General features: G+C 66.5%; 3 protein-coding genes and 1 non-coding gene across 5 annotated transcripts; 1 reads left to right on the top strand and 3 right to left on the bottom strand.

Moving 5' to 3' along the window:
- Nucleotides 1-26: 26 nt before the first annotated feature.
- On the bottom strand, nt 27-98 carry TRNAM-CAU (transfer RNA methionine (anticodon CAU)). Its single transcript has one exon. It is a non-coding gene; the product is annotated as a tRNA-Met (tRNA).
- Nucleotides 99-303: 205 nt separating this feature from the next.
- On the top strand, nt 304-4214 carry ILF2 (interleukin enhancer binding factor 2). The gene is made up of 14 exons (XM_068175174.1): nt 304-379; nt 796-837; nt 971-1013; nt 1598-1702; nt 1893-1970; nt 2153-2255; nt 2345-2410; nt 2498-2614; nt 2700-2778; nt 3182-3269; nt 3383-3444; nt 3610-3724; nt 3803-3893; nt 3974-4214. The coding sequence occupies exons 1-14, from the start codon at nt 375-377 to the stop codon at nt 4132-4134; spliced, it is 1155 nt and encodes a 384-aa protein (XP_068031275.1). The 5' UTR covers nt 304-374; the 3' UTR covers nt 4135-4214.
- A 314-nt stretch (nt 4215-4528) lies between these two features.
- On the bottom strand, nt 4529-5589 carry SNAPIN (SNAP associated protein). The gene is made up of 4 exons (XM_068175175.1): nt 5472-5589; nt 5049-5095; nt 4854-4972; nt 4529-4780 (listed from the first exon to the last, which is right to left on the bottom strand). The coding sequence occupies exons 1-4, from the start codon at nt 5576-5578 to the stop codon at nt 4691-4693; spliced, it is 363 nt and encodes a 120-aa protein (XP_068031276.1). The 5' UTR covers nt 5579-5589; the 3' UTR covers nt 4529-4690.
- A 414-nt stretch (nt 5590-6003) lies between these two features.
- LOC137463775 (mothers against decapentaplegic homolog 4-like) lies at nt 6004-11259 on the bottom strand. 2 transcript variants are annotated; one of them, XM_068175172.1, is made up of 12 exons: nt 11178-11259; nt 9741-9969; nt 9158-9332; nt 9039-9059; nt 8743-8925; nt 8540-8626; nt 8343-8462; nt 8230-8268; nt 7970-8153; nt 7189-7357; nt 6362-6500; nt 6004-6256 (listed from the first exon to the last, which is right to left on the bottom strand). In XM_068175172.1, exons 2-12 carry the CDS (start codon nt 9963-9965, stop codon nt 6057-6059), a joined length of 1542 nt encoding a protein of 513 aa, XP_068031273.1. In that variant the 5' UTR covers nt 9966-9969; nt 11178-11259; the 3' UTR covers nt 6004-6056. The 2 variants fall into 2 exon arrangements, with proteins under 2 accessions (XP_068031273.1, XP_068031274.1); XM_068175173.1 differs by lacking the exons at nt 8230-8268; nt 11178-11259 and having other exon boundaries at nt 9741-10013.
- Between the last annotated feature and the right edge of the window lie 605 nt (nt 11260-11864).

The raw sequence follows: 11864 nt of genomic DNA, 5'->3' as shown, positions 1-11864 counted from the left end.
ACAAAAAAAAAAAAAAAAAGCTGTGCTAGCAGAGGATGGTTTCGATCCATCGACCTCTGGGTTATGGGCCCAGCACGCTCCCGCTGCGCCACTCTGCTGCCGCGCTCCCCGCCCCGCCGGGCGCGCTATGGCCGCGCCGCGCGCTCCATTCACGGGCCCCGCGCGCGCTCCATTCATGGGCCCCGCGCCCCCTCCAGCGGCCGCCCGGCGCGCGCCGCCATTGGCCGCTTCCCGCTCTGATTGATGCGCCGCTCCACCAATGGGCGCCGGCGGGGCGCCCGCGAGGGGCGGGGCGGGGGAGGGCGGCGGCCAATGAGCGGGCGGGTTGCTGCGGGGTCCGCGAGCGGCGCTTCATTGTCGGGAGCGGCGGCGACATGAGGTGGGGACAGCGGCACCGGGACCGGAGCGACCGGCGGGATACCGGGATTAGGGGAGGAAGGGGGATGGGGGGGAAGTGGAGGGAGAACCGGGAGCGGGAGGGACCGCGGGGACCGTGGGGGGAGCGGCACCGGGGAGAGACCGGGACCGGGGGGCCGCGGCAGCCGGGAGACACCTGGAGCGGGGCGGGAGAACGGGAAGAGAGCGGCGGGAGCGGGGCCAGCAACCGGGGGGATCAGGGCCAAGGGGGACCGGCGGTGCGGGAGAGCAGCACCGAAACCGGGGGTGGGGGACCGGGAAGGGACCGGGAAGGGACCGGGAAGGGACCGGGGGAGGCGGGCGGGGAGCCCCGGGAGGGGTAGGGTGGGCCGGGGGTCGGAGCCCCCCGTGAGCGCCGCTCCCGTTCTCTCCCCGCAGGGGCGATCGAGGCCGCGGCCGCGGCGGCCGCTTCGGTTCCAGGCGAGTCCCGGTGCTGCTGCAGGGGCCCGGGCGGCCGGGTCCCTGCATGTCGCGACAGGACCGTGTCGTGACGGGGGCGGGAGGGGGGCTCTGGGGGCGCAGGGAATGAATTGGGGTTTTCTCTGCCCTGTAGGTTCCGGCCCTTTGTGCCCCACATCCCCTTCGACTTCTATGTCGTGAGTAACCCCCGCCCCCAGGGCGATTCCCGGGAATCTGCCGGGATTTTTCCCGGTTTAACGAAACCCCCCCCCCAACCCTGATTTGCGGGGGTTGGGTTCTCGTGGTGTGGCTGAACGGAATGAATTCCCTAAAAACGCTGGTGGTTCAGTAAAAAAACCCACACTAGAGGATTTTTCTCCTGCTGGAAACGGGATTATGGGACGCAGTCGGGGAATAATGACACAAATCGCTCCGGCTTTGGGGTTTTTGGGGTTGCAACAGGTAAATCCTTGGAGTGAGGTTTCTCCCCCCTCCTCAGGGTGATGCCACTCCCCTCAGCTGTTCCCCACCTGTTTCCCAGGAGGAAATCGTTCCCTCCTCCCAAATCCCCTGAGTTTCTGCCCTCTGCGCAGGTGACTCCAAGGCCCTGTGGCTGCACACAACAGGGGGGGTTAACGAGTTAATTTAATAAATCCTTTAATAGACTTCATAAAACTCTCTGGGGGCGCACAGGTGGGAGCTGCTGGACACCTGTGCAGCTCCTGGAGGCTGACAGGAACTCGGAGCATGAGATCCCGGTGGGAATTCTGTCCCGTTCCAGTGCGAGATGGCTTTTCCCCGCGTCAAGCCCGCGGCGGACGAGACAGCCTTCAGCGAGGCCCTGCTCAAGAGGAACCAGGACCTGGCTCCCACCGCTGCCGAGCAGGTGCCGTGCCCAAAATTCCCCCCAGCTCCTCGGGATGGGGCTTGGGGAATCCAGAGTTCTTCAGGAGTGGCCTAAAAATTACTTAGTTCCCTGGAATAAGAACTTTGGGGGAGAGGTGTGGAGGATAACACGGATTTTGTGCTCTGCAGATGGGATTGTTCCTGGATAACCCTGTCCTGTTCCTTCCCAGGCTTCCATCCTGTCCCTGGTGACCAAGATCAACAACGTCATCGACAATCTGATCGTGGCACCGGGAACGTTTGAAGTGGTGAGCGCAGAGGCTGGGGAAGGAGCTCCACGGGGAGATGCTGGGTGATCCAGGCCCAGAGTGGTGGGACTGGGAAATGGGAGGATGCTCCTGGCCCGGCGCGGGTCAAGGCTCAATGCTGACCCCCCCAAACGCGGCGTGTGGGTTGAATTCCCGGGATTTTGGGTTGTTTTTTCCGTCAGCAAATCGAGGAGGTTCGCCAGGTGGGCTCCTACAAGAAGGGGACGATGACGACGGGGCACAACGTGGCGGATCTGGTGGTGATCCTGAAGATCCTGCCCACCTGTGAGTGCACCCCGGGCGGGATCGCAGCGGCCCTTGGCACCGAGCCTCGCTCCGACCCTTCTCCTCCTTTTCCTTCTCCTTTTTCCCAGTGGAAGCCGTGGCAGCCTTGGGGAACAAGGTGGTGGAGAGCCTGCGGGCGCAGGACCCCAGCGAAGGTGAGGCCGCGCTCTGGAGCGGCGAGGGCCGGAGATCCGTGGAGATTCCCGGCCCCTCCACGCGCAATTCCCGCTCCTTCCCCGCAGTCCTGACCATGCTGACCAACGAGACCGGCTTCGAGATCAGCTCGGCCGACGCCACGGTGAAGATCCTGATCACCACGGTGCCGCCCAACCTGCGCAAGCTGGACCCGGAGCTGCACCGTGAGCGCCCGGCCACGCCTCCCGCCCGGAGCCGCCGCGGCGCCCGGGGCCGCCTGGGAAAACCGGGAATTTCTGCTTCTTGCAGTGGACATCAAGGTGCTGCAGAGCGCCCTGGCCGCCATCCGGCACGCGCGGTGGTTCGAGGAGAACGCCTCGCAGTCCACGTGAGTCCGGCGCCCGCGGAGCCAGGGCTGGATCCAGGTCCTCATTCTGGGTCCAAATCCTCATTTTCGATCCAGATCCAAATTCTTGTTCTGGGTCCAGTCCTCATTCTCCATCCTCCTTCTGCATCTGGATCTTCCTGGGTCTAGATTCTCATTCTGGGTCCAAATTCTCATTCTGGACACAAATCTTCTTTCTGGACCCAAATCCTCATTCTAAGTCCAGATTCTCATTCTGAATCCAAATTCTCATTCTGGGTCCAGATCCTCATTCTCGATCCAAATCCTCCTTCTGGATCCGGATCGTCCTGGATCCAGATTCTCATTCTGGGTCCAAATCCCCATTCCCAAGAACATGGAGAGCAGTCTCAGTGTGGGACTGAGCCTCCTCCTGCCTCTGCTCCAGGGTGAAGGTCCTGATCCGGCTGCTCAAGGACCTGAGGATTCGCTTCCCCGGCTTCGAGCCGCTCACGCCCTGGATCCTGGATCTGCTGGTGGGGTCACCGATGCGGTGCCAATCCCGATCCTGGCAGGAGTTGGGATTCTTGCCCCAGGCTGGGATTCTTCAGTTCTCTCCTGCCCTAATTCCTGCTCCTTTCCTCTCCAGGGGCACTACGCCGTGATGAACAATCCCACCCGGCAGCCTCTGGCCCTCAACATCGCCTACAGGTCCGTGGCACGGCTTCCCTCACGGAAATTCCCATTGTTTTCCCGATAAAACCTTTGGAATCTCACAGACTGACTGGGAGATAAATCCAGCCCACCCAGCTGGGATCTCCTGGTGATGTTTTTGCTGGGAGGATCCAGTTTTTAACCCAGAACGTCCATGTGCAGGCGCTGCCTCCAGATCTTGGCGGCCGGGCTCTTCCTGCCCGGCTCCGTCGGCATCACGGATCCGTGCGAGAGCGGCAACTTCCGCGTGCACACGGTGATGACGCTGGAGCAGCAGGTGAGGAGGGGGTCCCCGAAGGGCAGGGGACTCGGGGAGGGGGTCACTGTCCCCACACTGACCCGTCCCCGTCCCCAGGACATGGTGTGCTACACTGCCCAGACCCTCGTGCGCATCCTCTCCCACGGAGGGTACCGGAAAATCCTGGGACAGGAGGGTGACGCCAGCTGTGAGTGGGGCTGGGGGGTGCCCAGGTGGGGACGGGGCTGGGGTCCCCGAGCGGGCGCCCAGCGTCACCTCTTGGGGCAGACCTGGCCTCCGAGATGTCCACGTGGGACGGGGTGATCGTGACGCCGTCCGAGAAGGCGTACGAGAAACCTCCGGAGAAGAAGGAAGGGGAAGAGGAGGAGGAAAACCAGGAAGAGCCGGCGGCGGGCGAGGAGGAGGAGAGCATGGAGACGCAGGAGTGACACCTGCGCTGCCTGGAGCAGGTGAGGGGACACCGGCCGAGGGACACCTGGGGGCCAGGGCCCCTCCTCGGTCACCTGACATGTCCCCGTCCCTTGTCCCTGTTTTGTACGTTGCACATTAAAGCGTCCCCCCCTTTCCAGCGTGTCCTGCTTGTTCGGGTCCATGTGGGACAGATGGGAATGAGGCAGGTGGAGCAGCAGGAGGAGGATCCAAGACTTGAAGGAGCCACCTGGGGCTGCCCAGACCCCACTTGGGGCAGACCAAATCCCACCTGGGCCTCCCGAATTCCTCCTGGGGGTGTCCACATCCAACCTGGAGGTGCCCAGACCCCACTGGCAGCACCTGCCTGGCTCTGTTGTCCCCAAGGCCCCTCAGGCACGTGGGAGCATCACGGACTCTCAGTCACTTTTATTCCAGCACCCACAAATCCGGGAACACGGCTCGGAGCGTCCCGGGTTCCTCAGCTACAGGTGATGGGGGACATCCCCTCAATTCCTGAGCTGGGATAAACAGGAATTCCTGCTCCCCTGGCTGGTCACCTGCTCCCCTGGCTGGTCACTTGCCCTGGTAGCCCCCGGCCTCCAGCATGGCCCTCCTCCGCACCGTCTCCTTGGCCACGCTGTGGTTCAGCCTCCGCAGCCGCTCCTGGACACGGCAAAAGTCACCTGTCAGCACCTGGGGGGGCTCTGGGACCCCCAAATCCCCTGTGCCCCCTCACCTGGGCGTTCTGCAGGATGTTGTTGACCAGCACCACGCGGCGCCGGGCGTTCAGCAGCTTCTTCACGTAGGGGTCGAGGTCCAGCGCCACTTTCTGGTCCTCGTTGATGCGGCAGAGCTCTGGGGAGGGGTTTGGGTGAGCCCCCTGTGCCCTCACGCTGAGGGGGACAGGGGTGACCCCCCGGCTTTGGCTCACCTGTGGCCAGGCTGTCGATGTGCTCCCGCAGCTCCACCTGGCTCTCCCTGTGGAAGGGGGACAGGTAAAAAACCCTGGATCCACACCCCAAATCCACCTCTGTATTCCCAGTATGGAACCCGGCACGCCCCAGCCACCAACCCCAAGAAATGCCCACCTCACGTACCCCCAGAGCCCTTCATCCCCAAAACTCGCCCTCACGTACCCCCAGAGCCCTTCATCCCCAAAACTCGCCCTCACGTACCCCCAGAGCCCTTCACCCCCAAAACTCGCCCTCACGTACCCTCAACACCCCATAAAGATGCCCTCCCGGGCTCTACCTGCCCCTCAGCCTTGCAGCCCGGCCCGCCGCGCCCCGCCCCGCTCCCGGCCCGTCCTGCCCCGCTGCCGGCCGCTCTCCGCGGCCGCTCTCCGTGCCCGCACCTGACGCTGTGGACGTGGCGGTCGAGCTGTCGCACCGCGGGCCGCAGGAACTGCAGGAGCCCCTCAGCAAAGAGCTCCCGCGCCCCGGGGCCGCTCCCCGCCGCCATCTTGGCCCACAGGCGCCGCGGGGGCTGCTGGGAAACCGAGTCCGCGGGGAGAGGGAGAGGCCGCTTCCGGCGCGCGCCGCAGGGGCTGCTGGGAAATGTAGTCCCAAGGGACGGTGCGAGGGCACAGCTGGATGCACACCTGGAAACGCATCTGGCGGCACAACTGCACTGCTGAGCGGCCGTCAAAGGCGCTGGCACACCCCGGCCACAGATTCCAGCCCCATCCATTAAATAATGGCTAAAAACTACATGGTGTTTTCCTTTCACCTTGTTGTTTCGCCTTTTGAATTTTTCTATTTTTTTTTTGGTTTATTTTCATACAAAAGTTAAAGCAGGAGGTGAAAATCAGCGCTGAGGGCCTCACCACACCCAGGCCACAAACACCCATCCATTAAATAACTGCTAAACCAGCACATTTTTGGCCATTTTGCTTCTTTTTTTTTTTTTTTGTTGTTTTTTTGGCCGCTCCTTCCAGGAGTCAGGCGTGGGCGTCGGGCAGGGCGTGCAGGACGTGGTCGAGCAGCTGCAGGGCACGGTGCAGGTGCACCTCGATCCAGCAGGGCGTGCAGGTGATGCTGGCCCGGGGGTAGTCGGGCCCCCAGCCCTTGACGAAGCTCAGCCTAACGAGGCACAGGCGCCGCAGGTCGTCCACGCCGAGCCCCGCGGCCACCGACAGCCCTGGAGGGGGGTGGCACGGTCAGCGCGGGGGTCCCAGCCCACCCTGGGGTCACTCAAGGATGGTGTGGGCATCGCGGGGGTCCTGTCACCGCTGCGGTCACTCACCGATGGCCGGGGCAATGCCACCCACCGAGCCAGGCCCGGGGATGCTGCCGGCCACAGCGGCGGCCTGGGCGGTGGCCGCAGCCTGGGCAGTGGCCGCCTGCTGCTGCATCTGCCGGTGGCACTGGCGCAGGTCAAACACCTGGGGGGACACGGGGGGGACGCCTGAGCAGGGTGGCTTTGGGGTGGGGGGTACCCCGGGGTCCACCTCAGCGTGCCCATGGTGGTCCCTCCGTCCCTGGGGTCCTTCTGCTGCCCAGAACCCCTAAAATCCGGGCACAGAACTCCCCCCAGCCCTCCTGGGGGGACACGGGGGGAACCCTGAGCAGGGGTGGGGGTGCCCGTGGGGGTCCCCCCATCCCTGGGGTCCTTCCACTGCCCAGAACCCCTAAAATCCAGGCCCAGAACTCCCCCCAGCCCTCCTGGGGGGACACGGGGGGAACCCTGAGCAGGGGTGGGGGTGCCCGTGGGGGTCCCCCCATCCCTGGGGTCCTTCCACTGCCCAGAGCCCCCTAAAATCCGGGCACAAAACTCCCCCCAGCCCTCCTGGGGGGACCCTTGAGCAGGGGTGGGGGTACCTTGGGGCACCCCTCAGCATGCCTGTGGGGGTCCCTCCATCCCTGGGGTCCTTCCACTGCCCATAACCCCTAAAATCTGGGCCCAGAACTCCACCCAGCCCTCCTGGGGGGACCCTTGAGCAGGGGTGGGGGTACCTTAGGGCCCCCTTGGGGGTGCCCATGGGGGTCCCTCCATCCCTGAGGTCCTTCCACTCCTAAAATCTGGGCCCAGAGCTCCCCGCAGCCCTCCTGGGGACCCCCGGGGAGCCCGACCTTGATGTGTGCCCCGGGGTACACCTTGTGCACGGCGTCCCCGGGGGCTCTGCCCGCCTCCCTGTCCAGGTAGAAGCTCTGCACGAAGACGGCGTGGTCGCTGCGGCAGCGCATCCACACGTCCCCCTCTCCTCGCCGCTCCAGCTGCACGCCCTTCCCGATGTGCAGCCTGGCCGAGAGCCTCAGCACGGACCCCCCAGCCCCCCCAAAGCACCCCTGTTCCTCCTGCCCAGGCCAGGCCCCAGCTTCTCCCTCTTTTGCCCTGATTTTCCCTCATGTTTCTCCCTTCTGCCCCGATTACCCGCCCTGTTATCCCCCCCTCTTCTGTCCTGGTTTTCCCTCCTGGCCCCCTCTTCTCCCCATTTCCCCCCTTTCTCCTGAGTTTTCCCCTTTTCCTCCTCCTGCCCTGACTATCCCCCCTTTCCCCCATATCCCCGTTCTCCCCTGTTTATCCCCCAAAGCCCCCCCACCCTGATTATCCCCCTTTTGCCCCCCATCCTTCACCCCCACAGCCCGTGTGCCCCCCTGCCCCATTTCTCCCTACCCTCCCCTGTGCCCCCTGACCCACCGAGCCTCCCGTGCCCCCCATGCCCCCCAATCCCCCATGCCCCCTGACCCACCGTGCCCCGCTGACCCCCCATGCTCCCCCGATCCCCCATGCCCCCCTGACCCACCGTGCCCCCCAATCCCCCATGCCCCCCAATCCCCTGACTCCCCCTGACCCTCCATGCCTCCCATGCCCCCTCGTGCCCCCCATGTCCCCCCGTGCCCCCCGACCCACCGTGCCCTCTCGCTGGCCGCGCAGCGCTGCACGTTGGAGAGCTGCCCCAGGCAGAAGCGGGCGCCCCCCGAGGGGTCCACGTAGCCGTCCACCACCACGGTGGGGCAGCTCGAGGGCACCTTGAAGATCTCCCCCACCTGCACGTCCTGCTCGAAGTAGGCGATGGAGCACCAGAATTCCGGCCCTGGAAGGGGGCACGTGGGATTTTTGGGGGGGGGTCACGGCACCCATGGGTGCTAAGGAGGGTGGGGGGCACTCACCAGGGTGGGTGGACACGGGAGGCTGGAGCACAGGGGGCCCTGGGAGGGGCAGAGAGGGGGTCAGCACCCTGAAGACCCACCCCCAGCTCTCGCTCAGTGCCCCCCAAACCTACAGCAGTGGTTGGGGTGGTGCTGGGGGTGGCTCTGGCTGCCGGGATGCTGTGGTGGGGGGGGCTGCGACCCCCCAAAACTCGGGGCGTAGATGGTGGCACTGGTCCAGCTCAGCGGTGAACCTGCAGGGAGACACAGGGGGACATAAGGGGGGTCCCCCCAAGGGGGTCGGGGGGCAGTGGGGTACCCCCATACTCACTGTGGTGGGGTGGTTTGGGGTACCCGTTCTGCGGGGGCGGCTGTGCTGGGGGGCCCTCGGGGTGGGCCAGGGGGTCCTGAGGGGTCACTGTGGGGGAATATAGGAACAGGGAGGTCATGGGGGGGTCACTGCGGGGTGGGGGGCTCAGGGTGGTGCCCCCAAACCCTCGCAGGGTCGGGGCTAAGGTGGGGGGGGGGTCTCACCTTGGGGTGCCATGGGGAGCGCAGGGTAGGTCTGGGGCACACGGGGGGGATCAGGGGGCCGCCGGGGGGGCAGCGCTTGGTGGGGCCGGGCGGGGGGCTCGGCCCCCGGCTCCCGACGGGCCGGCAGCTCCATCTGCACACAGTCATGGACAAACTCCTCCTTCACCGGGCGCGGGGGGGGCACTGGGGAGGGCGGGGGACACACACCGGAGACCATGGGGGGGCACGGGGACCCGCTGCGGGGGGCTGGGCTGGCTCCGGGGGGGCTCCCCGCCGGCCCCGGGCCGGGGTCTCACCTGTGCTCTGGATGCTCAGACCTGCGGGAGAGGTGGTGGAGGGAGGAGGGGATTAGGGGTGCCGGTGGTGCCGGTGACCCCCACCTTGGCGAACCGCCCATCCGGGGGTCCCGGCTCACCGCTGTCGGGGGTCCCCACGCGCTCGTAGTGGTAGGGGTTGACACAGACGCTGTCGCACTTGAGGTCGAAGGCGAATTGGCAGAATTGGACGGGTTTCAGCTCGTTCTTGTGCAGGTCGGGCCAGCGCCAGAGCCGGGCGTAGATGACGTGGGGGAACCCCTTCCTGCCGGCCACCTGCGGGGAGAGGAGGGGGGACACAAAGGGGGAATGAGGGGCTGTGCCCCCTTCCCCAGGGTGACAACACCGGGATCTCCCCCAGCCCCCCCAGCGCGGAGCTGGCGCCAGGCCGGGGGTCCCCCCCGCGCCTCCCGGCTCCAGACATAACAAACTCCCCCCGGCCCGAGGCTGCCAGACTCTGACTCACCGGGCAGGGCGGCGCGGGGCACCGCAGAGGGGAGGGGGATGCCAGGGGATCCGGCCACTCCCACAGCGTGCGGAGGGGGCTCATGGGGCACCCAGAACCCCCAGACTTGGGGTGGGTTTACAGGGGGTGTCACGAGTCACTTGTGTCCCCTCCCAGCCCGGGGGGTCCCCACGGGGGGGCGGCCACGCCGAGCCCCCATCCCGGTGTCCCGGGGGTACCTGGAGCCGCCCGTCCAGGGTGCGCTGCACGGTGACACACTGGCCGGGCTGGGCCCCTCCGGAGGTGACAGCGGCCACGAGCGCGTCCAGCTCGTCCCTCTTCTCCTTCAGCTTCCTGAGCAGGCTCTGGATGGCGCGGCGGGCGAAGGCCTCGCTGTCCCCTCCCTGCCGGTGGCACAGCAGGCTGTGCACGATGCCGGGGCCGCTGTCACTGCCCAGGGACATGGCGCTGCGGCCCTGCAAGGCACGGCGTGTCGCCGCGTGTCACCCTGCTGCAGGGCACACCGAGCCGCCTGCTGGCACGAGGGACGTGTGTGGCACCGGGAAGGTGGCACTCTCCAGGTGACAAAGCCATCTGTCACCCAAAGCCTGGGTTCCGTGGTCCCTGGCTGATGGCACGACATGAGTCCCAGAGTTTGTCCCCAGCTTGGGGAAGGGGTGAGGTGACAGGACGCACTCGGGGTGGCCCCAGCTCCCCACAGCAGCAGAGCCAGAGCTGGATGGTGGCACCCTGGCATCAGGCTCGGGGACAGCGTTGTCCTCAGAGCCTGGCAGGGAGCAGGGCTGTGTCCGTGCCCGGTGCCACGGGGACAGACCGGCTCCCGCTGCCGCCGCCGAGGCCAGACTAAACAGAGCCCAGCCTGGCGCCGCTCCTTAACCCGTCTCACTCCCCGGCTTCTCCCTTTCCTGCCTCCCTGCCAGACCCTGCTCACGCCAGAGCCTGGATGCAGCGCTCCAGAGCTTTGGAAAATCCTTGGGATGGCGGCAGACAGAGCAAACCGCTGGTCTCTGCTCCTTATCTGGGACTGCGAGGGAGCCTGGCTGTCCTGCCAGCACCCACCGCGTGTCCCCCTGTGCCGAGCTCCTCCAAGATGCCATCTCGGTATGGGGACACTTCCAGGGATGCTGGAGGGAGCCCATGGAGACCCCCGTGCTGGGGGTGCGACCCTCAGCCCCCTGCCAGGCTCTGGGGTTCATCCCGGGGATCTCATCCTGGCTGCTGCCTCAATGCCGGCATTCCCTGCTCCCTGCCCATCCTCTGCCTCATGTTTCGGGGCTAAAAGCAGTGGAAGAGGGGACCTAGGGTCCTGCTCCCCCCAGGAGCTGCATCCCAAGGCTGCTCCAGGGAAGCCTGGAAGGGTCAGAGCCTTCTCCGTCCCTCTGCAGAACTCAGCCCGCTCTGGTTTGGGGGAAGCTGGGGTGACCAGTGGGGCCAGACCCGGCCCCATCCTCACCCCGCATCGCCCTGCCAGGAGAACCCCCGGCCGATCCCTGTCCCGAGTCCCAAAGCCCGTCCCACAGGGATGCTCCTGGCACACCACGGGGCACGGGAAGGTGACAGGGATGGCGCAGGCTTCAAGGAGGGGACACAGAAGGAGGGGACACAGCGGGGACCCCCGGGGGACCGATGATGGGTCAGCCTCTACTCACCTCCACCGCCCCCGGCTGCCGTCACTCGCGGCCCGGCTCCCGCCGCATCTCCTCCGGCTCACGGTGCTGCCGTGCCTGCAGCCCCCTGCCTTCCCCTCAGCCCCCTGCCTTCCCCTCAGCCTTTCCCTCAGCCCCCTGCCTTCCCCTCAGCCCCTGCCCTTTTCTCCTTCCCTCAGCCCTTTCACTCAGCCCCTTCCTCCTGCCCTCAGCCTCCTCCTCCTGCCCTCAACCCTTTCCCTCAGCCTCCCTCACCGCCTCCCGGCCCTTTCCTCCTCCTCCCGGCGCTCTCCTCCTCCTCCTCCCGGCCCTCTCCCCGGTCCCGTTCCCGCTCCCTCAGCCCTTTCCCAACTCCGTCCCTACAATAACAAAAGGAGCGGCCGGAGCGCGTGAGGCGCCGCCGCGCCGCAGCCAATGGCAGCGCCCGTGACAGCCGGGCCTCGCCCCGCCAGCCAATCGCGGCCGCGCTTTCACGCCGCGAGCACCCAGACGGGCCCCGCCCCCGGCGCCGCCGGGCCCCGCTGCCACCGGGAACGCCGCGGGTCCCGGCCCCGGTCATCCCCCGGGAATACCGCGGGTCCCGGTCATCCCCCGGGAACGCCGCGGGTCCCGGTTATCCCTCGGGAACGCCGCGGGTCCCGGCCCCGGTCATCCCCCGGGAACGCCGTGGGTCCCGGTCATCCCCGGGAACGCCGC

This window comes from Anomalospiza imberbis, chromosome 29, assembly GCF_031753505.1.
Source record: "Anomalospiza imberbis isolate Cuckoo-Finch-1a 21T00152 chromosome 29, ASM3175350v1, whole genome shotgun sequence".
Classification (NCBI taxonomy): Eukaryota; Metazoa; Chordata; class Aves; order Passeriformes; family Viduidae; genus Anomalospiza; species Anomalospiza imberbis.
The sequence above is the reverse complement of the archived record's forward strand: the minus strand, read 5'-3'. Positions and strand labels throughout refer to the sequence as shown.